The sequence below is a fragment of the Nyctereutes procyonoides genome, unplaced genomic scaffold (assembly GCF_905146905.1).
Source record: "Nyctereutes procyonoides isolate TBG_1078 unplaced genomic scaffold, NYPRO_anot_genome, whole genome shotgun sequence".
NCBI classification, from domain to species: domain Eukaryota; kingdom Metazoa; phylum Chordata; class Mammalia; order Carnivora; family Canidae; genus Nyctereutes; species Nyctereutes procyonoides.
Window position 1 is genome coordinate 13,399,356 of NW_026575160.1, and position 19,385 is coordinate 13,418,740.

General features: G+C 42.1%; 1 protein-coding gene across 4 annotated transcripts in view; it reads left to right on the top strand.

Annotated features, from left to right (window-relative positions):
* The window catches only part of SNX10 (sorting nexin 10), a 73,722-nt gene extending 70,023 nt beyond the window's left edge, over positions 1-3,699 (top strand). For all 4 annotated transcript variants that reach the window (XM_055314834.1, XM_055314835.1, XM_055314837.1 and 1 more), the window contains 2 exons: positions 1,213-1,425; positions 1,881-3,699. In XM_055314834.1, coding sequence (XP_055170809.1) covers positions 1,213-1,425; positions 1,881-1,962 — 295 coding nt within the window. In that variant the 3' untranslated portion in view covers positions 1,963-3,699. The remainder of the gene's footprint in view (positions 1-1,212; positions 1,426-1,880) is intronic.
* The last annotated feature ends 15,686 nt before the right edge of the window (positions 3,700-19,385 follow it).

A 19,385-nucleotide genomic window follows, 5' to 3' on the forward strand; every position in this document is an offset into this window, starting at 1 on the left:
AGGAAAGGAAATCTTCTAATGACCTTGAGTTTTAAGCACATTGATATAAATGTCCAAAAAAGATATGCTTTCCTAATTATTTGTGTAAAAATGCAGAATATAAGGTAAGGTTCATTTGGTCTGACATACATGATTCGGTTTTCATAGAGCTCTCTATGTAAAATCCTGTGTTGGGCAAAATTATACTCTGGTTTTAGTGTTTTAGTTTTGTTCCCTCTATCCGGTCTGAGTGCCCGGTATTATATAATTATTGAACTATTTATAGAGATTAAATTATTGTATATCAAGTTCTTTCCTAAAATGGTAAAACCAGTTTTAGTTTAAAAATAAGGGTGTACTTTGACTTAATTTCCTGTTCGAAGACATGCAGGTCAGAAAAAAAAACACCACATTCGGTGATAATATGATTTTGAGCCGGTACAGATTTGTTGGACTTGTTTTTAACTTTCCCTGGAGTTCTGATGCACTCACTGGTTGAAATCTATACTCTCTGTAAACTTTGACCTTGAATGTGGGAAGGCTAATAAGTACTTATCACAAAATTATCATATTTTAAGTGTATATATGGTAAAATTGGCTGGGAGTAATTTTATTTGGTGGCTTATTTTAACGACATAGAAACACACTGCCACCGAAGATTATGGAGAAATTTTTAGTTAGTCTTAGGTATTCAAAAAAAGGCCACTTCTCAGGTTAGCCCTTGTAAACATGTACCTAAGCATACTTGTAAAGTTTTAAAATATAAGACATGCTGAGAAATATATTGACTTTTTAATAGAATTTTTAATAGTCGTTGAAAGTTTTGATGTTTCATGACAGCCTAGCCCATAAAGATCACAGAATAGACGTACTGGTTGGCAGTAAAAATTTTTTTTTTAAGGAAAATAAATTTCTAGGAGTATAAGCAAAATCTTTCCATAATTAATCCACATGGTCATAACAGATGGTTAAATTGAAGAAATGTCCTTGAAGTTATTCTTTTAACAGATGTTCTTAACTATTAGCTTCATGTTTTTACCCACCTAAATTTCCAAATAATTGAATAAAAGTTAACATATGCTTTCATCCTTTTAATAGGCAGTGTCTTTAATTGATGCAAAGTTTGCCATAGTGAAGAGATTACTTCAGTGGCACATTTTTAGCGTTTCTCTCTGTCCTACCCTCTGTCCATCCCTGGTCACCGATCATTTCTCCTTTTTCCCTTTTACATAGGGTCCTACAGAACGCACTCCTGCTCTCGGATAGCTGCCTTCACCTCTTCTTGCAGAGCCACTTGAATTCAGAAGACATTGAGGCTTGCGTTTCTGGGCAGACCAAGTACTCTGTAGAAGACGCGATTCACAAGTTTGCCTTGATGAACAGACGTTTCCCTGAAGAAGATGAAGAAGGAAAAAAAGAAAACGATATAGATTATGATTCAGAAAGGTATTTCCTTGCATTTCGATGTAATGTATATGTGTTTGCATAATACAGAGTGCACATATGCATGTGTATAGATATATCTACACACTTCACTTTTTTGTTGATGTAATACTAAGATAATGAAAAAATTAATTGACTGAGATTTTATTGAGCTGTGACAGCTCATCATAGTAGTCTTCACACACACCTCCACACTGAATTAATGAATGCAGTAGAAATTCAATTATCTGCATTCTGATTATGTGACTTTCATTTAGTCAGACTTGAATTATTCGCGTTTAAATTATCTAGCTAAAAAAATATCCAACTGCACTCCAAATGGCTAATTAAAAGTCCAAATTTCCTGTCTCTCTTTGTGACTGGAGATAATTAAAGTTCTCCTCTGTTACTCAGGCTTTGAGTGTGTTGTGAAAACCAATTTCCTCTTTTTATTATTTTCCCCCTCTCTTCTTTTCCAGTTCATCCTCTGGGTTTGGACACAGTAGTGATGACAGCAGTTCACATGGATGTACGATGAGCACAGCTCCACAGGAATCCTGAAAAATAATTCTAATGTTACCATCTTAGGAATAGCAAATTATGTCCACTCATGGAGAAGAAAGCTTGCTAATATATCCTTACCTAGAGCTCACTGTCATGATATTAGGAATTTAAATTCTTAAAGACACTGGGTTGTTTATTAGTGGTATTTTTATGTTGTGTCTTATTTTGGCTAAGCTCCTGTAAAAAGCTAAAGGCCTGTGAATGCAGTCTCCTTATAGGCAAACATTATTGGTAAAATAAGATCCTGCCCTGGAATGAAATGATTTATGCATTTAGAAAAATCTCCTTGGTTTTTGCTGAATTTTAAAAGATAGGTATATAGGTAGCCTGCATTTAAATTCCAGACAGCACATTCCTTCTTGCATCAGTGGGACAGTGTTAGCATCAATACAGCCTGTATGATCTTAACCACGATGAAAATTGACAGCATAGACCAGGCCGCCTCTCTCAGACATGTGGCTGATATTTTGTGGGCACCCACCCCCTGCACTGGGGAAAAACACTTCGCTTTGCGCTGTTTGATTGGAATATTTTAAGAAGTTTCACCTCTCCAGTATTTTATTTCACATTTAGATGGAAAGTGTATCTTATGCATAGAGACATGTTAAAATAATGTTGATGTCTTACACAAAAACAGAAATAGTGTTAGTCATTTTGCTTATATTTGCAATATATGGATTCAGAAATACATTTTCATTATCCAGATTCACACATGGTTTCTGGAAACAAGTAGTTTGTTTTCATTATTGTTGTGCGATTAGAATTTACGGGTTAACTATTTATTTTCTGACTAAATGTGCAATTTCTTACCACTAGGTAACTTTCAGTGTCAGTGGTGGCTACTTGTCACTTATTTTTACGTTAGAAGTGGGATCTTATAAAAATTAGTAAATTTATCAGTAAATATTCCTGTGATTTAGAAAAGAATATCAACTTGCTAATTTAAAATTTTTTTCATTTTTAAAAAGCCCTTTCTTTTAAAGCATCTACCTGAGGACTGGTATCATTTAATAAAATGTTGCCTTTTTTAGTGACTCAAAGAGAAAAGGTCTGAGATAAACTACAGTGAACTTCAAATTTCAGACGAGGCAGCATTTTCTTGAGATAAATATCCAAAGTTTCTTTTCTGTTGGATGGTATGAAATATCTCTGAAACTACCGGGAAGATGTTTTTACAACACTGGAATAACTTGTTGCTTTAATTAAATGTTACCTCATTTAATTAGGTACCTCATTTTATTTTAACTGGGAGTTTAAAAGTTACCATGTTATTAAAAAGTCTTTGAAATGCTGGTAACAAAGAACAGAAAAAAAATTAAATTTAGAATAAGAATGATCTCCTTAATTCTTCCTTCTTGTTTTTATTTGGTCTAAAACATTGAGCTTCTGTAAATATTGATTTAATGTATCTTGGATCTCATTACTTTATTCATCTAAGACTTATTATTTCAATACAGAGGAAAAAAAGATTTAGCAACTTCTTTTTATCTTGCTAACATGTAAAGTTTGCCATCAAGTCATTTAAGAGCGATCCTTAGCTTGCTGGCAATATGTATTTGAATTCACATTATTTGTTTAAACAGCAGTTTTGAAAAGCATGTCAAGTGCCACCGATTGTCGTATTATTTTTAGATGATGTAACATAGCCATCAAAATTGATATTAAGTATGCCTAATACTGTGGTATGTAAACTTCACAAGATCATCGTTTTCACATTAAACGTGAAAAAATCAAGTTCGGTTTGTTGGATCACTTATTTTATACAAGAGAATATATTTCTTCTGACTAACACCTAAATAGGGGTGTTTCTGAATGAGCAGTAAATTTTAATGAGAAACTTTGGTAAGATTTGGTTTAATAGTCCCTATAGCTGTGCACAAGTGAAGCTTTTAGCCTTGGTTTGATGGTTGTGATATCTAAGCATTGGCTTCTTAAAACTCATTTTCTGCGGCTGAGATATTTAGGTGAACTTCAGCCCCCTGTGGCTTCCTTGCTTTGTTCTGGTCTCTTACTTTTCTCTGGCATATTTTTACAAAGCTTTCTTTAGGAAAAGAAAATAATTACTAAGTAACTAAATTAAATAGATGTTTATTTAAAACTATTTTTAGTGTAACTTAAATTTAAGGAATTCTAATAATCTTGGATGCTTTATGATTTACACGCAGCGACACTGTATTTCCCTGGCTAATTCTGAAAGGGTAAATGATTCACCTATAAAGCCAGTTTATGTGTATTGTTTGAGAACTGACTTTATGTATAACCCAGAGGTGTCAACAATGAAAATCAACAACCTGTTACTTAGGGCTTCTTTAAAGTCTCACTTGGAAGAAAGTGATTTAGATAGCAGTTAAAATGTCAAGTTTTAAAAATTACTAAGGAAAACCAGAAATGTTTGTCTTTAAGTAGTTATATCCCTTAAAATATTAAATATCTTGCAGGAGCCTTTCGAGCCTAATGCACATTTTATTGAATAATTAAATACAAGTGATATGCAATCACCTTACTGTAGTAAGGTAAAAGAATAAAATTTCTTTTATGGCTATTCAGAACATAAACAAATTCATTTAGTCTAGTCACAATTACTGTTATAGCCAACAGTAAATTGAATGCCATTGTGAACTCAGTTTGTTTTTTTTGATGCCTTAAGGATTCATCGCAATTGAGCTGCTGTGACACAAATAAGGTTTTCAGTATTTCAGCTAAAAAGGAGAAGACCCTTTTTCCACGAAGGGCCTCTACGGTTTTAAGACAAAAATAACAAGACAAAGGCTTATTCTGTTTCTAAATAGTTTTCCTCCTAATATTTAAATTGCTTAGTCGATGTCCTGTGAATTCAATGTAGCATCTTTTCAGTGGATAAAACCATTTATTTCAACATAATTCTGTTTTTGTTTGGAATACAGACCTTTTCTTACTTTATTATATATACACACACTTTCAGAAAGAAATGCCTTCTGAAATTAATTACTGCAACTTGACATTCAAAGCATAGACACGATGTCCTTTGCAAATAAAGGCCACAAGACATTAATACACTGTTAACAGGAAGTTCAAAAATTGTCGAGGAGCGTAAGCAACAATTTCTCTAAAATCTGAAACATTTACAAAGGATCTCGCCCCTGTTCTTTGCCATATGCATCTCACAAACGAGTCCCCATTGTCCCTGTAAGTCAGACCCGATTGCTCTCCGCTCTTGTTGCAAACTTTTCCTACATCGTTACTATGAACAGTGCATTGGACACTAATTTATTTTAGCTGCGCAAACTCTTGGTAGTTAATGATCCCTTTTCTCTTTCTCCAAAATCCCAAAGACTTCTTTTCAAAAGGTCCAGAAGAGAAGGGGGGGGGAAAAAAAAGAATTCAGCTACAATTTTCTGCTGCACGGCAGCTCTTAAAGACACTATGCAAATGGCTTATGCTAAAGAGCAAAGTAGCCTTTCGCGCCCCCACCGAAGTGCAGCCTCATCCCAAACCCCTCGCCGCGGGCCTGGGGCGCCGCGGAGGCACAGCGCGGGCGGCGCTTGCGGTCGCGTGTGTCGGGTCGTCTCTTACCTCGGGGTCTTCTTTATAGCCGCGCCCCTCCCCAGCGGCGGCCGCGCTCCCGCCGCTGCAGCCTCGGCCGCCCGTTGGCTGCGGCGCCCCGGCGGCTCGCGCACTCCCCCGCGCCGCGTCCCGCACACGCGCGCTCCCGCCTCCTCCCGCCCGGGCGCTCGGCCCGCGGCGGCTGCGGCGGCGACTGGCTGGCAGGTAGCGCGCCAGCCGGCCTCGGTCCGGTAACCCATGGCAACCGCCCTGGTAACCCATAGCAACTGCGCTGCGGAAAGAAAGAAAGAAAGAAAGAAGGGGAAAAAAATAATAAAAAAAAAAACCCGGGTGGAGGGGGGGTGGGGGTGGGGGAAGCGGTGAGTGGGAACAACCACCGCAAAATGACAGCGATTTACAGCCCAAACCTGCAGCGCCCTGTCCCCTGCCCCACCTGCTGCCAACGTGGGCAGCGCGAGGCCCCCTTCCCAATGTGACAATGACAGCTCTGGCGGCCTGAAAAGTAGAAATACGACAGGAAGGCAGAGGGACCTCGCTGGGGCGGTGGGGATGGAGGTTGGTGTGGGAGGGAGCTTTGCAGAGCGGAGCCCTCCGCCACCGCGACCCCCGGGCCTCGGGGCTCAGTCGTCTCCTGGGGCCCCGCTGGGCCTGCGAGCGCGCGTGGAGCCGCGCCCCCGCCGCTCCGGTGGGCTCGGGGTCGGCCGCGCGGGAGCCCCGGGGAGGCGGCGGCGGCGGCGGCGGCGGCGGCGGCGGCGGCGGCGGCGGCGATGCTCGGTCTCGACCCGAGGCTTTGTTCTGCAGATGCTCGCGGCGCTGCGGCCCCCCGGCCCCGCCGGCCGGCCCGGGAGAGGCGGCGAGGCCTGGCGGGGCCCCCGCGGGCGCCCCTGGGGCACGGCCCGTGCGCCCCACATGGGTCATCTGCGCGCGCACCGCACCCATTAGTTAACCCCTTTTCCTCTCCAGTCTCCCCAGGACCTTAAAACCTGCGGGGCGGACGCGCCGTCGCCGGAGTTCGCCTCCTCCCGCTTGGAGAGGGAGGGGACAGTCGCGCTTGGCGGCGGGACGGGGCCTCGGGGTCGAAGCGCGTGCCTCCGGGTCCAGAAACGGGCCTGGGTCAGAGTTTAATGCCTGTGTGTGCCGGGGTGGGGGTGGGGGTGGGGGGTGGGGGTGGAGACACAAATCCTCCCCGGCTTCGGGCTGCGGGCCCAGCAGCGCCGCTCGGTTCTCCGCCTGGGAAAAAAAGGAGGCGCGCGGCGGGCGGCAAACCCGGTGCAAGGCCGCGGGAGGACAGCGGGGGGCGCTGCCGGGCCGGCGCTGCAAGGGCCGCTGCCGCCCGAGAACGCGCCGCGGGGGGTTGGCTAGCCGTCCGCGGGGTGGAGTGGTGTTCGCGGTTCCCGGTGGAAGGAACCTGCGCCTCGCATAGATTAGGGGAGCATCGCCTGCTCGCTCGTGTGTTCGCGGACCCTCCCAGCCCTCCACGCGAAGACGATGCGGGAACCAACCTGGGACTGGTTCCACTGGGTGCAGAGCACCTAAGCACACGCAAGTCCAACCCACCAGGAAAGGTCCTGGGGTGAAGACCGGCTGCCCCAGCTGGGAAGCTGCAAGTCCGCAGACCCAGGTCTAGTTCAAATGAACTGGGATTCCAAGCCCATTTTGATGTTTTAAGAAGGAAAACGTTTGACCTGGGTGATTTTTGAACTCCTTTGAGATCTTAATCCTCAATGAGTTTCCTTCTGTAGATGTGGACCAGTTACAAATCCAAGTAGCAGAGCCATCAGCCACATCTTTTTTGGGGAGGCAAAGACGCACACGAGTATAACACCCCCTCATTCGTACAATGTATGTTCCTGGACAGGTGATTAGATCCACAGCGTTTTATCTAACTTTTGCTGGTAGACAAAAGGGAATCTGGTTGTGTAAAGACTGCTGTTTTAAATCCTTTCATAAAGAAAAGAATCTTCCAAACATGTATTTTTGTGGCCACAGATCCTAGGGAACCTTGGTTGATTTTCGCAAGTATGCACGTTCTGGGCTCCACTGTCTTCTGTACGAGCCTTTAAAGGTAAAGGGGAGCTACTTGCGTGCCTGGGGATCCATTCAGTACCATCCCAGCCCTCTGGTCCTGGTGTACTGGGAGCCCTGTGCTTTAATTTAATTTTTTTTTTTTAACAAAAGCAATTACAGAAAAGTGCAAATTTAACGTGTGACATTTAACATTTTGCCGTGGCAGGCAGCCTCCACTTAAATGGGGTCTTTCTGCAGAACAACAGGAGCCAAAAGGCCTTGTGTCATGGAGTAATGTAAGACACAATCTAGGCTGCAAACGCACAATGAATCGGGAAGGATTTATGTAATTAATTGACCAGTCTTAACCTGTTATCGTGATGTAAGGAATTTGGAACTCATTAATTTGGGCTCTGACAGATTTCATATTAGAGCTGGCAAATATGGATTGAACCTCTTATTCTTGTAGCAGCTGGAATTTCCATGACAGTGAGGATTAGTGAAGAAGACCTATTGCTGGAGTCAAACTGCCTCTTTGTAATCAGTAGCCCTGCTCTGCATTAAAGGGATAATGAAAAAAAAAAAAAAGAAAAAAAAAAAGGAAAAAAGGAAAAAAAAAAAAAAAGGAAGAGGCGTTATTACCTGGCTGAAGAAGCCGAAGGGGCTTGCGTTCACTCTGCTGGTATGTGTGTTGAGCTCCAGCATTTGCAGGCGAATGAAAACATTAATTTCAATCATAAAGTTAGGTGGTTTCCCAAGCACCTTGAGAGAATGAGAAGGTAGAGGGGTCTCAGGGTCGGGTTTGGTATTGTTGTCAAACTTAAAAGGGATGAAAAGATGGAGGCTTTGAATTTCCTCTATGTGAACACAGAGACTGTATGGAGAAGGATATAGAAGTCCTCTGAGGAGCAAATGGTATTTCTTGTAATGTCATATCCACAAATGAGCAATTGAGAGCCTTGAAGGAGAGCCTGGCTTTCTTAGGAGCCACTCACTGTCTCCTGCTCAGAGCTCTTTCATGGACCTCACGAAACCCAGGACTCACATAATGAGCCTTTCATTGATCATCTAATCTCTGTCCTCTTCACAGGATACGATGTCTAGTAAATCACCCCTTTGGAAATGTCTAATTTCTTTTTTGAGATTTTAAGAAAACCCAGTAAAGACCTAACTTTCATTTTTCCCCCTTGACAATCAGAAAATTGCTAGGTTGAAAAAAGTGTCTCGAGATTAAACTAAATGTCTTTTCTTTTCCTTGCTTTCATAACACTTTCCCCCTATTGCTGTGCTATGTGATAAGGTTAATATAACAACTGCCGTAGGGATCATTAATACAGGAAGATAAGCAAAGTTGCACGTTTAAAACATTTTCAGGGTATCATTTGCCTCCTTCTACTGATAAAGAAGCCTTTGGTAACAAATGCAGAACGCAGGCACTGAATATTTAACTTTTTAGACAGGAAGCCCAATTGACCTTTCCTAATACAATATTATTCACAAATACTCTTGAAAGTTGGGTACTGATTGCTCTTGAAACGTGTTTTTTTTCATTTGTATATTATCTCTTAAAAACTTTCATTCGAGCATGACTTAAATTTTAATATGACAAATATTATTATGATATAAATCTTTGCAAAGCAGAAAGATTTCCAGCCCTCCTCCCCGCCTCCCTTTTCTGTGCTGTCAGGTTCCAACTGAATTCCAAAGTAAAGAATTTTCTTTTTAGTTACTGATAATGGGATTTGATCTAGCAACGGAGTACTTGATACAAAGATTTGTTTTGTGATTATCTTGTTAACGACTGATTTCTTCAGCTTTGGTTCCATTTAAATGAATGCATAAAGATAAACACTAGAAATTGGCATCAGTATATTAATGTTATCCTTCACATTGAGAGAGCTAGTAGTTGTTATTGGTATTATTATTTCAGTGGGAAGGCTGTGAAGATAAACAGTTGATATCAGCCAGACTTGGATAACTAATATAAACCATGACAAGGGCGATTAATAGTGTATATAAACACACTTCAAACTTGTATACATGATCTCAGCTCTCACCTACGGATTTCTTTGTATTTTTTTTAAGGGTAATTTGTAAGTTGACGATTACAAGGTTATCAACTCGTGCTGTGTGTACTGTTTATATGTTGGAAGTATGGAATGGACATATTGAAGCATGATTTGTCAGAGAGAGTGTTGACTGAAAGGAAGTCTGATGAATTGAGTTCTGGCTCGGCCCCTAGCACATACCCAAAGGTAGTTCCCAACTCCTCTGGACTGCAGTTTCCTCATCACTGCAATAAGAAGATTGAATACAGAATGCAGAATGTCTTTAAACATGTAATTTTAAAAGGTGTTATTTAAAAAAAAAGAAAATTAGGTTGAAGTTTCCATGGTCAGTTACATTTTCGACACATTGCATTAAACAAAATTTAACATTAATTTTTCTGCAGGACTTGTTGGAGCTTTTTATATGTTAATATACACTGTGAATCTCTATGTGTGTGTGGGAGGGGGCAGGGAGGTCTTCTTTATGCTGTTTCCTTAAACTGATTTGAAGAAGAGAATCTAAAATTCTATGATTTTTGAATCTGTAATATTTTGGATCTCTTCCCAGAATGAATAAGGGACACTTGCTTTCATCCTAGATGTTCTTGAGGTGGGGTGTGGGCATCACTAAGTAAGAAGGATTCCCCTTTAGAAAGCAAGTTCTATACAGAGACAGGGCGTATGGTACTAAGTTTAAATCTTAGTTTCAGTGCTTACAAGATAAGTGACCTGGGAATGGGTGACTCAACCTCATGGCATTTTTTTCTTTGTTTATAGCATGAGGACAATAATACAACGTGAGGCTAGGTTTGGAGTGCTGATGAAGTCACTGCATGTTCCCTCTGCTTGGATGGGTCTTTTCTTTTTCACTCCCAATGCCTTATTGTTTGGCTCATTCCTACTACTTATTTGGCACTCATGTCATGTCTCCTATGCGCTGATGACTGATGTCAATTCTGACCACACCCACTACAGGTCAGGTACCCTCCCCGTGGTGTTTCTGTAGTAAGATCCATGACCAACCTCATATCCCCATGTGCCTTTCTGCCCTCCTCTCCTCTGCATGATTGGTCACCCGTCTGTCTGTCCCTCTGTTTAGGCAGAAGCTCCTGGAGGGTGAGGGCCGTATTTCATCTCTGCCTCCCACCCCTCACTACCCAGCACCAGCCTATAGTTTAATACAGAGCACATTCTACAGTCAATGATGAAGTAACTACTGCCATGTGGTGGGTGAAAGGCCTGCAGACCCTCCTAAAGCCCCTTTCCTGCAGCAGAACCAACAAAAGTAGTAGTAGAAGAGCTCAGAGAGCAGGAGCAGGTAATTCAGAGATGTTTACCTCCTTGAACTTGGAAACTTTGGTCACCCTGGGGGGTTCTCTCTCAGGCACCCCTGAGAGAGAGTGCCTGAGAGAGTACCCTCTGTTGCAAGTGCCTTGTTTCTTATTTCTTGTCTGTAGTAGGCCTGGAGATGATAAGTAACGTAACTGTCCCTTCGTGACGTCTGCATGGCAGTCAATAAATGCTTTGCTGGAGATTACTGTTTTCGTTGATCAATGAGACCATTCAATGAAACATTTTGATAAAATATTTCTTTTGGTCAACTTGTTTCTGATAAGACACTGTGCCTTGTGCAGTGTGTATACAGTAGAGTGACATCTGAAAAACTGGGGGTGGTGGTGATTTCAAGTTGAAAGATTTGACTGTGTGGACAGGTTAGCAGTTTCTCCAAATGTCTGCTGCTCTGTCATATATAACCCTATATAAAGCTGAAGCCCAGACTGGCTTTTATTTATTTTTTATTATTATTTTAAAAATATTTTATTTATTTATTCATGAGAGACACAGAGAGGGGCAGAGACATAGGCAGAGGGAGAAGCAGGCTCCCCGCAGGGACCTCAGTGCGGGACTCGATCTTAGACCCTGAGATCATGGCCTGAGCCAAAGGCAGAAGCTCAACCACTGAGCCACCCAGGCATCCCCAAGACTGGCTTTTAAAGAGGAACTGAAAAGTAATTTAGGGTTTTACTAACATCACTTAAAAAGCACCAAAGGAATCTAATTTTAACACCCAACTTTCTGTCTCTGTCTCTCTCTCTACACACACACACACCCCTCATTTTCCTTGTCATTTTTTTTTTTAAACCTTTGACAACTTCAGGGACTGTCCAAGCTTCTAAATCCCAGCCTACACTGGCTCTTGTCTTTCTCCCCCTCTTCTCTATTCTGTCCTACCCATCCCTTGCTCTTATCTCATGGAAATTGGTGACAGCAATCTCCAATCCTCTTGGTTTCTGGCCACGTTAATTCCTGAGTTAACCGGAGTTCCTGCAGTCTGGCAGAGACAGACTTGTGTGGGGTGGGGGGCAGGAGGGCCGGGGAGGGCAAGGTGGGGTGGGAGTGTGGATGTGGGTATGCTGGGCGCAGAGGGTGGGAGCCGGCTGGCTCTACTCACAAGGTATTTTTCCCCCGTCGCAGAAGCAAGCAGAGCAAACCCGCAGTCTAACCCTGCCAATGCAGCTTCCTGAAACTCCTCATTTTTTAGAATCAATAATAATAAACGGTAGCTTGGCATCCCATTTTTATTTTCCTTTCTGTGGGTCTATCTACCAATTTCAGCCTCTGACCTTCAGGGGAATTCACCTAAAGCCACGATGTAAAAATCAACCTTATTTCTAAAGACCATTGGAGAAAGAGTCTATGACTTTTGCTAATCCCCAAAAGGATTAACAACTTTTTTTAGAAAATTATTTTGAATCCATGTGCCTTGGGGTGCCTGGGTGGCTCAGCGGTTGAGCGTCCGCCTTTGGCTCAGGTCATGATCCTGGGGTCCTGGGATTGAGTCCCGTATCAGGCTCCCTGCTTCTCCCTCTGTCTCTGTCTCTCTTTCTGGACCTCTCATGAATCAATACATAAAATCTTTTTTTTTTAAGATTTTGTTTTTTTGTTTATTCATGAGAGACACAGAGAGGGAGAGAGAGAGAGATGCAGAGACACAGGCAGAGGAGAAGCAGGCTCCATGCAGGGAGCCCGATGTTGGACTCGATCCTGGGTCTCCAGGATCAGGCCCTGGGCTGAAGGCAGCGCTAAACTGCTGAGCCACCGGGGTGGGGTGTGTGTGTGCTAAATAGATAAAATTAAAAAATATATATCCACATGCCTCATGCTACCTGTGAGGCCCAGTCTATGGCTGGATCACTTGAGCTCAGGGTAAATGTGTAAGAAGCATGGGTGATGCCAAGGAAGGGCAGACACTGTGTCTGTCCCTGGAATGGGTATGCACAGAAATTCCAAAAATCCTGCAAGCACAGAAATTCCAAAATCCTGCAAGCAGGGTTGGACTGTGCAGGATCTAGGGAGGGGAAGGCTGCATGTGTCCATGGGTTGGATGCAGCCAACGGGGGTTTAGAATACAGCCATATTTTATGTGGGGAAAAAAATTAAATGTTTTTCTTAACCTTTTATTTTCTAGTTGAAATGTTCCCAACATTGCTATTTCATCCTAAGTTTTGCTGGAATACTTGATGGTTCTTTTCTGAATCAAGCTTGTCTATAACTGTAGTAAATAGGGGGCCTCCAAACTCAAACATGACATTTTGGTAAGGGTTTCAACAGTGAGTGGTATCATGAGCAATTTTTGATTTAAGGTTAGTTTTCGTGCAGTCTAGGGACTCCTGGAGCTTGTGGAGCCGGACCTCCAGAGGAGCAAAAACCATAGCCAGGAGTAAACATGGATTGAATTGTGCTGCTCTTCGGACCCCGAAGAGGACCAGAAGAAAAGTAAGAGAATGGTGGAAGCAGGTGTATGATACTGTCTGTTAGAGGGAAGGAGGCAGTTTTGAAATAGAATGTAAGTAAATTAGGAGCTGGAATTATGTAAAGAACACACTGTCATTATAATAAAGAGAGCCCAAGGAGCAGCGTGGCTCCAGGGAGCGAGAAATCTATTTCTCTTTCAATAACTCTCCGCCACAGGTAGGCAAGGCCCGCTCCAGGAAATCATCTGGGGACACAGGCTGCCAGGTGGGCCTGCTGTCCCCAACAGGAGCTTTCCAACGTTGCCCCACTCCCTCCTATGTCTAGCTCATGAGATGGAAAGGCAAGAATAACTGGGTCAAAGCACTTTTTAATTAATTAATTAAATTAATTTCTTTTATTTTACTTTATGTCGGTTTGTCAATAGAATTCTCAAGCATACACACATGTAAAGACAATGGAGTATGATACACTCCCCACCCCATGTGCCCATCACTGAAAGTTACCTTCATGTTGTAGAACTTGTACCATTTACGTGCCCCAAATATGCCTTCCCCCTCTGCTGGATTATTTTAAATAAAATCTCAGACCCCTTCAAGCAGCTATCTGAAAGTTGCAGACATCCTTGTCTTGCTTGGTAAGAACTCCATCACCTGGCCACATCTAGCGGTGAGCAAGGCTGGGCAGAGTGTCCCAGGGGCAGCTGTGTGCCCAGGACAGAGGAGAAAAGGCTGCACTTGAGATCACAGGATTTAGGGGGAGCGGGTGCTTGAGAGAGGCCACGGAGATTGAAGTGAAAATGCACAGGGAACACTAAGGACATTTCTAGACGGTAGTAAAATCTGAACGATGATGACTATATCAAGGCTATAGTGAGTCTTCTGCTCTTGAATTTTTAGCGAATGCAACATTTGCTGAGCAAAAACAGAACAGCAAGATGAAGTGGCTTAGAAAGGCATCACAGAATCTTGCTTTTTTTCTCACCTGTGTAAAATTAGCTGAGAAAATGATTTTAGAGGAGAGTCAATATATACTCTTATGTATTATGAAGAGTCAATATATACTCTTATGAATTATGAAGATGGTTTGTTTGCTGCTACTGTTGTAATCCTGTCTTTGTAAGGTGTTAAAAGGTGTAGGTCTGTTTGAGACCTTGTGTATCTTCGTGTAATAGAGAGAGAATGAGACACCAGAGAACTTAAAAGGAGCAAAAGAAGAACTAGTTTAAACTAGTGTAATGAAAAAAAGAAAAAATAAAAAAAAAATAAACTAGTGTAATGAATCAATTCATGCCAAGAAATATTTATTGAGCTTGTGCTATATCCAAGGATTGTCCTGGGCCTCAGGGATACAAGGATAACAAATGGATAGTCCTTGTTCTCAGGGGCTCTCAATCTGAGGGCAGATACACATGGGAGCATGACCATAGTACGAGACAGAGTGAATTGGGTGCCACAGCTGAGAGTAGTGGCACGCATCGCTCTACCTGCCCACCGTCCATTCTTTTCCTGCAAGTGTCTTGATTTTTCCTCAGGGGCAACAGCTCTTTGCTCTCAGTTCATAGTGGAGCTGATTCAACCTCCATGCTTGGCCAATCAGAACAACGCTATTTCCCTGGCCCAGGTCATTGGTTCAGGATTGGGTACAAGACTCCAATGGTTTCTGTGCAGTTATAGAGAAAAGAAGATCTCTTTTATCTTCTGGAGTGACTGGATGAGGGTGCAAGCCTGGAACCCTGGGACACCAGCTTGCCACTGTAAAGGGAGCCTGCCTGAGAATAAAGCCACAAGAAAGAGAACAGAGCTGAGAGAGAAGAGAGTGGGCCTTGATGACATCACTGTAAATCTCTTAAATACTTCCCACCTCAAGCCCTGCAGGAAGCACACCACTCACCGATTTATTCACTCATTCATTCACTCACTTGCTCACTTTTCTGGCATTGGCTGCATTTAATCCCTGTAACATTAATACGAATAGGTACCACTATCCCCAGTATATAAATGAACCTACTGCTAATTAAAGGAAGAGTTGGAATTTAACACAGGTCTGTTTATAAATCCTAATTCATTTCCCTATATGATTTCCCTAGACACAGCTCTTAAGAAAATAGCTCTTATTGACCAACGGATTCTCTAAGCACCTAGCATAGTACACTTGCTTCGAAGGAGCCCCTTACACATTTATTGACTGTATATTTGTGATATAAGGGGGGTGGTGGTGCTGTTAATCAGAGTAGGGAGCACATAGGAGGTGAAGGAGGAAGAGGAGGAGAGGATGAATTCAAGTATGGCAGTGATGACTTTGGGGTGGGGATACAGGAAGAGATGGTGTGTTTCGAAGCTCCAGTGTGGGGTTGAGATCAGCAGAGAGGTCAAAGATGGAAATTCAAAAATCATCTGAGAGGAGAATTGACAGAGGTCATCTCTGCACAAATGTCTAGTCAGTGAGACCTGCTGTGACCCCAAAATTGCAATGTCCTCTCAATTCCCTTACCCTGTCCCTCTCTATCCCTCTTCTCTTCTTTATAGTCTCCACAGCACTCACCACCTATATCCATGTTACTTACCAATTCGTTTTTCTCTGTCTCCTCTGCACCCACCGAACAATATAAACTTTTTCTTGTGCAGAGAGATGACTGTTATTCCCTGTCTTATCCCAGGTGGCCAGACGAGTGCGTTGCACATAGGAGGTGCCTAAAAAAGATACTTGTTAAATGAAAAAAGAGAAGTGGATGAGGTTGCTCACTGATGGCAGACCTTGAGGGAAAGGGACAGAAGGCCAAGAAGAGGAAATCTGGGAAAAGACTGAGAAAGTCTATGAGGCAATACGCAAATCAATAAAGAGCAATTTCCAAGAATAAAGAAAGCAGAGGGTTTCAAGAAGGCAGGAATGGGCTGGCAGCAGGGCCCAATGTTGCTGAGAGGTAAAAAAAAAAAATCCGCTTCCATTATATTTGGGATAAATTTTCTTTGGTAATGTTGTTCAGCAGCAGAATGTGGTAGCACCTGGGCTCAGTATATCATGAGAATATGAGTTCCAGTCCGGTCATTTCTTAGTGATGAAAATCTCTGAACATCTGAGCCTTGCTTTCTTTACCTGTACAATGAGTATAATACCGATCCTATCTCAGAGCATGATTGTGAAGGTGAGCTGAATTACTGCATGTGAAATGCAGGTGTACTTTGAATTATCACTATTATTACTGACTTGCAGTGAGTAGAATAAATATACAAGAAAAAGAGAGTCACCAAGATTTCTATAACCATTGTTTTTTGGGATTCATCGATTTCAAGACAGAACGAAATACAGGATGAGTCTTGCTGTCATTTTTCAATCACGACGCATACTCATTTGAAAGGGAGTACACTGTACTTATGAATTCGAATTTGGGGCTTTTTCTTCATCAGGCCTAATTCAGGCTTTCCACGCCCCTTCTTGCTCAGGCTGCTTATGCAAATACACAACCCCAAGCCAAGAGGCAACATTTCAGTTCCCTGTCAATTGGGCTGAAGAGCTGCATGCAACCATTCTCTTCCCCTGCCCCCTCCCAGGGCATATTGTTTCTCACCCTTTGTAGCCAGGAGGTTGCATTTCTCCTGCCTTTCTAGAAAATCACTGATTATATTTATGCCTTTTATATTTAGCCTTTTATATAGTAGGCTTTGAGTTAGATTTAGTCCCAGTGGTTGAAAGTTCAACATTTTCTCAATATTTTCCTCCAAAACCACAACGGTATTTGGCAGCAAGGAAGATGAGGGATGAATAGGCTTCCATGTTGCTTGGTTATAGATATGGAGATGCTGGCAGAAATTTGCAAGCATTTGCATATATACAATTGTCTGTCTGATGTTTGCTTCCATGCTTGCTCTCCTCCTCTGCCCTCTGTTCTCTTTGTGCAGTGAATTACTAATACAAATACAGATAATGAAATTTCTGATCCCAGCCTGCAAAGCAGACGCACATTTTGGAAGGTATCTGGGGAAAATGGATGGGCTCTCTGATCTTGTTGCTTTATCCGGACAAGGAAACGAAGGGGAGAAAGTAATTACAGGGACTTGTCTTTGAAGGTAGAATGAGTGGCACTGACAGGATTTCTTTTCAGAGAATCTTGTAGAGATGCTATTTTCTTGTTAATACCTATAGGTATTTCCCGGGAAATCGAGTTTACTTATTAAAATGTGTGTTCAGCAGATGGGGCGCTGTTCACAAGAAGCAGAACAAGTTCTGTCCTTGGGGCTTCAGAACAGGGGGGGTCTAGGGACAGGTGAAGTTGGTCCTCAGGATAGGGCAAATCTTGAAGGCTGGGGGAGGTAAATTTACCCCCGAAACCATCTTTTGGTAAATCACTGCTTCTACAGATTCAGGAGCTGCCAGTTTCTTAAAGCAGATGTGTGACTTTGTTGGGTAAGTGGAGGTGGTATAGCTCAGGGGCCCTGGGTAGGTGACAGGAATAACTGGAAGGCTCAGCCTGCCTGACTTCAGAATATGTTCCCATTAGCTATGAGAAAGACTGCTGGAGGAGAGAGCTGAAAAGAAACTCTAATTGGAAATATTTTAAGGCAACAAATAACATTTTCGTATACCTTTCCCTGCAAGGGGACCCAAAGTTGATACGCTGGAAAGCGAGCCACTAAAATCAAACCTATGTTTTCTAAAACAATCAAATGAATAAATAATGAAGTTCTCGTTGTCAATGGACTATATAATTTATGGCATAACACGATCACCTTCTGTTCCAAATACGCGTGTCAACTCTTCTTTTTAAATAATCTTTGATTTTTCCTATTGTTGCCCTTTTATCATATGTCACGTATTAAACACCAGTTCTGTTTGTATGGACAGGTTTCTAAACAACCCGAGTTTGTGCTGACAGCTGTACGAAAAGAACAAATATGTGCTTTTTATTTCATGTAAATATGTATTTGCTGTCAAATAAGACAGGGTTAAGGGCACTAAGATTTTGTCTTTCATAGCTCACTAAGGGACAGCTAATCTATATCAGAAATAATTTTAGATGTAGAACTGCAGTGTGGGAAATACGGACCTCCCACTGGTTGAAATGACATTAGTAGAAAAAAAAATTCGCTGGGAAGGGTTATAAAATGTTTACTTTGTCATACAACTTAAAATATGTTGGGAATAGAATTTTAAAAAGAGAGAAATGAAAAAAAATAAAAATAAAAATAAAAGAGAAATGGCTTAGAAAACTACTAACAGCTATTACTGTCTTGGAAATTAGTTCAGTGGTATCATAACACTTTAAATAGATGTATATGAAAAAAATAGACGTATATGAAATGATATAACTTTCCAGTAACATGGGGTTAAGTAAAAAACACCGCTAGTATTATTTTAGATCAAGTAGATTCATTCCTTGAAATTGCTGGTGTTAAAGAACTCATGGGGCACCAGCTAGGTCTTTGCTTTCTTTCTGTTCTTGGATAGCAAAGCCTTTAGAGCCCATAATGGGGTAAGTAGGGGTACATACACTCTTACCACTGCTGTTTTGTGAAGAGAGTAAATGAAAGAAAATTTAGCTTAAAAATGCAAACAGTGCTCACCCTAATGTGCTGTGGACTATACACAGTGGAGATTTCAGCTAGTATGTGGAATTCATTTGCAGATATAATGGATATGAATTCGAGTATGAAATATTAATTATGTACCATATTGCTTCTGTTGGGATGCGTTTTTGAAGGTAGAATGAGTGGCACTGCCATTTTCGGTGGCACTGTGGGCTGATTTTCCCCCTGACTCGTTTCTTGTTTCTTGATGTCCACCAGGCAGTATTGCTGGGATGTGTCAGCCGAGGAGCAACCTTACTGGAATGACTGTTGTCCCCACTTTCCTTTACGCAATGAAGAATTAACTGTTCAGGTACAGCCCTCTGCCTCCTACAATATATCTTATGACACAGAAGGAGAATTTTAATAAGACTTCCAAGGGGTCTGCTGCCATTTTTTAGAGGAGGGAAGGTGTCCTGCAAAGGAAGTGCATGGAAACTCTCAAGAGGAAGCTGTTGAAAACACCCCCAGTGAGAGGAACGGGTGTCATCCCATTTTATTGTCT